Source organism: Arachis ipaensis, chromosome B03 (genome assembly GCF_000816755.2).
Source record: "Arachis ipaensis cultivar K30076 chromosome B03, Araip1.1, whole genome shotgun sequence".
Taxonomy (NCBI): domain Eukaryota; kingdom Viridiplantae; phylum Streptophyta; class Magnoliopsida; order Fabales; family Fabaceae; genus Arachis; species Arachis ipaensis.
Window position 1 is genome coordinate 130390678 of NC_029787.2, and position 5761 is coordinate 130396438.

At 33.7% G+C, this 5761-nt stretch overlaps 2 protein-coding genes across 2 annotated transcripts; one reads left to right on the forward strand and one right to left on the reverse strand.

Annotated features, from left to right (window-relative positions):
• On the forward strand, positions 585-1299 carry LOC107631621 (chaperone protein dnaJ 20, chloroplastic). Its single transcript, XM_016335113.2, has one exon. The coding sequence runs from the start codon at positions 628-630 to the stop codon at positions 1141-1143; it is 516 nt and encodes a 171-aa protein (XP_016190599.1). The 5' UTR covers positions 585-627; the 3' UTR covers positions 1144-1299.
• On the reverse strand, positions 1485-3653 carry LOC107631620. The gene is made up of 3 exons (XM_016335112.2): positions 3229-3653; positions 2195-2270; positions 1485-1979 (listed from the first exon to the last, which is right to left on the reverse strand). Exons 1-3 carry the CDS (start codon positions 3541-3543, stop codon positions 1843-1845), a joined length of 528 nt encoding a protein of 175 aa, XP_016190598.1. The 5' UTR covers positions 3544-3653; the 3' UTR covers positions 1485-1842.

The window sequence follows — 5761 nt, forward strand, 5'->3', positions numbered from 1 at the left end:
CCAATATAAAAAATATAAAATAAAAAAAATAAAAAATTAAAAAGGACCAAACTAAAAAATTAGAGACTTTTTTTTGGTGACTAAATTAGAGACTTATTTTCTCTAACATGCTCTGCTACTGATAGTCATAAAAATATTTGTTATATATCAAGTGTGATTTTTCAGTAGTACATATTTTAAGTGAGTTAATACTAACGCAATCCAATAAAAATAAAGCATAAGAGTACAAAAACGTTTAAGAATGAATCTTTCATGTAAGAAAAATGAATTTTTCAAACGAGACAAAAAAAAGTATTCTAACAACCAAAAACAATATATTCTGATACCACTAATATTTTTGAATAAATAAATAAATAAGAAGATATGACAGTACACATAGTTGCTTACCTGTTACAGCATGACTAGTTCCACAACTAAACTTGGCATTTTCTTTGAATCTTCAACGTTTTGGTTGCACGCTTTGCATATGCAACTTGCACCATTATATTATTATTAATAAATTAACAGTAATCATCACGAGTTGTAATTGAAGAAAGATCCAAGCACCTTCTTCACACACAGATGCATATATAAAACTGAACCATCCATTTTGTTCTTCACACCACTCACTGCAAGCTAGCTATAGTCATGGATGCTTTTTTGTTGAGCTCCAATTCAAAGCCATTTCAGTGCCTTCCATGGCTCTCATCAACCAAGCATCAAAGGCACTATTCTCATATCCATCTTTCATGCAGAGCCACAAAGGTGGAGTGTGAGAGCAACTTCTACAAGGTTCTCAGTGTTAGTCCAAAGAGTGCAACCATGGATGAGATCAAGAGAGCTTATAGATCCATGGCGCTTCAGTACCATCCAGATGTGTGCCATGATCCTTCCATGAAGGAGGAGTCTAATAGGATGTTTGTGCAGTTGAATGCTGCTTATGAGACCTTGTCCAACCCCATGCTTAGAGAACAGTATGATACTCAATTAGCTTTGAGAGATAATGAAGTAGTGATGAGTGTTAGCCATGATTATTCTGAAACAAGTTTTTGGGAGGAGGAGCAACACCAAGTGGTTGTTGAATTGAAGACAAGGTCTCGGAGACGCATGGAGCAAAAGGGCAACAGAATGAGGGCACCAACCAGAAGAAAAGACAGGAACTGATGATCATCATCAATGTCTTGAATTTGATTTGATTCTTTCATTAATTTTGATACATTTGTTTAACTTGACTTGTATAGAGCAATGAATAAATCAGTTTTATTAGACTCTTATTGATTATTGCAGATCATATAAACCAATTTTGGAAAGTTAACCAGATTCGTTATTCTGTAAAATGTTGAATACCAAGTTAGGATCAATTCAATTGAGTGAGTTAGTCACTTGTTTTATGAACCTTAGGGTAGCTACTGATTTGTAAATTATCAATTGGTAACAATATTAAGTAACTATTAAGTTGTAATTGATGAGAAGTTAAGCAAGAAAGTAATTCAGTTATAATTTTCTCAGGATAAAGAAAATTCAAAGTCAAGAACTGAGGCAGCTTAATTATTTCAAACATTGCAACTAGAGATATAATAATAGAATGCCATAAAAGAAAAGAAAAGAAAAAGAGAATTCAAAGGGGAATGGGGCAAAGGCAGTAGTATTTAATTTTCACACAACATCAACACCAGAACCAAGTCAACTTGAGCAGTTTTCTACCAACCCCAATTCCCCAATTTTATTGTATTAAGGACCACAAAAGGTCACAGGTTCATGTGAAGATGCAAACAAATTAGCAGACAAAGGCAAATTTTGTCACATGTAAACTCTCTGTCTCTGAACATCCTTTGCTGCCATTTAAGGTACTCTGAAAGTGCTTTAGGAAGAAGAGGTGGAAGGTGTCCATAACTCTGCCTTTTTCACCTTTGAAATGCTCTCAAGAACTCCAACTGGAGATATGTGACCCATCACTGTCACCCTCTTGGACTCTATATCTATACTGATTGATGTGACTCCTAACATTGCAGCAGGTTTAATCACATGTTAGAAAACTTTAACCCCATTAGCAAATATGATTTTAGTTCATATTAACCTTCATAAACCAATCATCATATAGTGTCTTAGAGAATATATTCTGAATATGGATATTTCAAATTATGTTGACCAAAGATAATTCTAATTAGTATTGTGATTAGTTGATTACTACCATATATAGCATGGCTAGTTTTACCTTCCATCTTGGAGAGATGCTTTTTCACTTTTCCAGCACATCCTTGACAGTGAATTGCAACCCTCATCACAACCACCTATATTTAACACTTCAAAGTTGGTAATAATGAAATGAAATTCCAAATATGGTGGCAGGACATAGACAAGTGTATAAGTATAATAACATAGTATTATTATATATTAGTCCCTTTTAAAATATAGTTTTTGCAAGTTCTGTATCACATGCAGATTCCATTATTCCAAGACATTTCAGAAATCAGAATAATACTACGTGACTATGTGACTATAAGACACTTAACTTCCTTGGTGAGAAACAAACGGAAAAGATATCTTAGGTACAAGAGACAAAATTAAAACCAAGGGCGTGGCATAATGTAGTACCATCTGTATTGTCTAATAAAATACCAATTTGCATAAAAAGGACATAATCTTTTCTGTTTCCTCTCTAATAATGAATATGCATGGGACTGTGACAAAATGAAAAGCACGTGAGACATCTTGAAACCTATGCTAATGACAAATATGAGGAGCACTAATAATGGACATATTTTGTTTCCTTGCAGAAAATAATCCTCCTGTGACGCAGTCATAAACCATTGTTCTTGATCTAAATAACCAACAAAGCTAAGGAGATATGGAATAGTAAATAGTTTCTAGTGACTTCTGTTGATAACCAACTTTTTATGAATAAAGGCACTGTAGAATTCACACTCCCATTTGCATTATTTCCATTTCATGTCTTCACTTTTTCATTATGGTCCTGCATAGTTTTGATTTTGACACATAATTTTGATTGCTTTTCACAGAAACAAGGTACTGTTAACTTTAACTTCAATGACTCATTGAATATTTTGATCTACCAGTACTACACTACTATTGAAGAATTACTCCATTGCCATTCTTAAAAAGAAGAAAAAAATAAAGTGCAATACTACTGCAGTTCATGAAGCTCCACAATGCATAAACTTTTAACAGAAATTCTACAAAAAGAAAACAAATCAAATAGTGTAGCAGAATATATGTAACGTGAGAAACCTGAAAGACATTTTCTGTTGGTGGTTTATGAAGTTCCCTTGGCTGATTCATGACTTGAACATGGTCCTCTCCTCTCTGCTTGATCAATGGAACTGGTCTGAACCTGCGAGACTCACTGAGTTTGGAGTACTTGGAAGGGTTGATCAACTTGGAATCATCAAGAGAAACACTTCTATCAGGCCTTCTAGGCACAACCACGGATCGATTATCATGTGTGCTCATGCACACTGCTGTTGATGCCTGAGAATGGCACATGAAACCCCTTCTCACCATTTTCCTACTGCTTTTGGTTTTCTGACTCATCATGTTCATCATAGAGGAGAGGTTATAGAAGGGGGAGGAGAATATGGATGGTGAAGCAGAAAGTGTTAGTTTTCGAAGGAAACAAAAGAGACTGTGGTGTCAAAACATTAAAATTTAGTATATATAGTAGTGTGAAAAATGCTTATAACTAGGAGCCTTTGGAGAAAAAGGGGTAAAACAAAACCGTTAAATTGAAAAGCACAACACTCTGATCGATAACGTAACGAAGCAGATAAAGGATAAACTAACAAGAGTATATATACAAGAGAGTGCCAAAAATACAGATATCAAAGCTCAAGACTCAGTTTGCGAAGATAACCGGTCCGAACATAGAAGTATGCATACATATATAAAGTAGGAGAACCCAAAAGAAACCCAAAAGACAAGTTACAGAACATGTTTCTCCAAAATAACCTCTAAGAGGAGTTATATCAGTGTATATATATATATATATATATGATGATGAAGAGAAATGCTGTCATTATGACTTAAGTCTTAAGCTAACAGTGGATTTCACTGCTAGTGTTAAGTGTAGAGATGTTTTTGTTATTTTATCTGATATATATAAATATTACTATGATACAACAGTGTCCAAAATCTTGTCCTTTTCATAGGTTAATGCTGAGAAATTGACAATAGCCTTCTTTTGATATAAATAAGAAAAACTTCATGCTAGTGTCTCAAGTTTAAGTTGACCCATTAGGGGGTGAAAAGTAAAATCAAATCATAAATGATTATGCTGTCATTATCTAATCATAAAAATATATACAGATACAATGTAGAAAATAAGTAACTTTTTATTTTATTTTCCTCCAAAAGTTTTGATCAGACTTAAGAATAATTGTCCAATTTAGTTTACTAGACATATTCTGATGCTGGAGTGACTACTTTTTATAGGGATAAGGTAGAGTTAATGTGTTGAGCAGAACCCAAGTGGGGGTAACAGAAAATGTGGCTAATAACCATGGATGGTCAAAGGATCAGTTGAGGTACAAACATTAAATTTGATGCGGTTAAAATCAGAGAGAGAGAGAAAAAAGGCAGTTACAACTTACAAATGTTGAGGTTTTCATAATAACAATGCTGACAGCTCAAAAGATGCTCCAGCTCCATTATTTGAACTTTGTAATTAACTTCTTGTGTGATTAGTTTTACTTTTCATGTTCCACACAGTGGCTTTACATGAAGTAGTAACGGATTTATAACATTAATTAATTAAGGTGGCAGTAGGTTTGACACTTTGACCCATCAAAAGAGTAACTAATGCTGAGTGCACAAAGCAGTGGTGAGTTATGAGTAATAATAATACGTTACACTACTTTATGCCTTTATTCATTCCCTTTCCTTTGTTTTCAGAAGGGACCACATCCTTTCACTCAATTCCTTCTGGAAATTCCTCCACTCTGGAGAAAGTACAGTGCCTATAATTAAATGCAGAACTTGATGGCAAACTATAGAAGCTAATAAGTAATGTGTTTTCAATTAAATTATGCACGCAATAAATAATAAACAAACTTCATCAACATTACATTCAAGAAACTAACTCTTCAACTACAACTAATTTTCTAGAACTGCATTAGGGAAAGCAGCAACCCTATCTCGGAATAATATCTAATTCGATCCAATCCCACAGTTTTTCTCGCTAGTTAATTTGTGGGTCGAATAAAGTGTGAATTGAGATTTAATTTTACTCAATTTTACTCAACTAATTCGCACTATATATATATAATGTGTTAAAGGTGAATGTCAAATTTTTAATCATTGAAATAAGATCTTTAATTAAAAAATTTACACTTTTGTTTATATAAAAGTCAATTTTATAAAATTATTGTAGTGTTTGTGTTAAAATTTAATGAGAAAATGACAAATAGGTTCCTAACCTTTTGTTCTGCGGACATTTTTGTCCCTGACCATTGAAAAATACTTTTAAGTCCCTGACCTTCACAAAACTTGGACGGATCAGTCCCTCCGTCCAAATGCCTCCGTCAGGGACTGATCCGTCCAAATGCCTCCGTCAGGGACTGATCCGTCCAAGTTTTGTGAAGGTCAGGGACTTAAAAGTATTTTTTAATGGTCAGGGACAAAAATGTCCGCAGGACAAAAGGTTAGGGACCTATTTGTCCTTTTCTCAAATTTAATTTATATACTCATAAGATTATTGTATATTGTATTTTTTTTATGACTTTAAGTAGGGTCGGATATTTGTAGATCGAAAATAGATAAATTAAAG

Excerpts from the sequence above, each read along its gene's own strand:
- LOC107631621 (XM_016335113.2), top strand. The coding sequence starts at position 628 with ATGGATGCTTTTTTGTTGAGCTCCAATTCAAAGCCATTTCAGTGCCTT.
- LOC107631620 (XM_016335112.2), bottom strand. The coding sequence starts at position 3,543 with ATGATGAACATGATGAGTCAGAAAACCAAAAGCAGTAGGAAAATGGTG. Across the intron at positions 2,271-3,228 it reads CAACAGAAAATGTCTTTCAG|GTGGTTGTGATGAGGGTTGC; the intron begins GTTTCTCACGTT and ends TGTTAAATATAG. Across the intron at positions 1,980-2,194 it reads GCATCTCTCCAAGATGGAAG|GAGTCACATCAATCAGTATA; the intron begins GTAAAACTAGCC and ends CTGCAATGTTAG.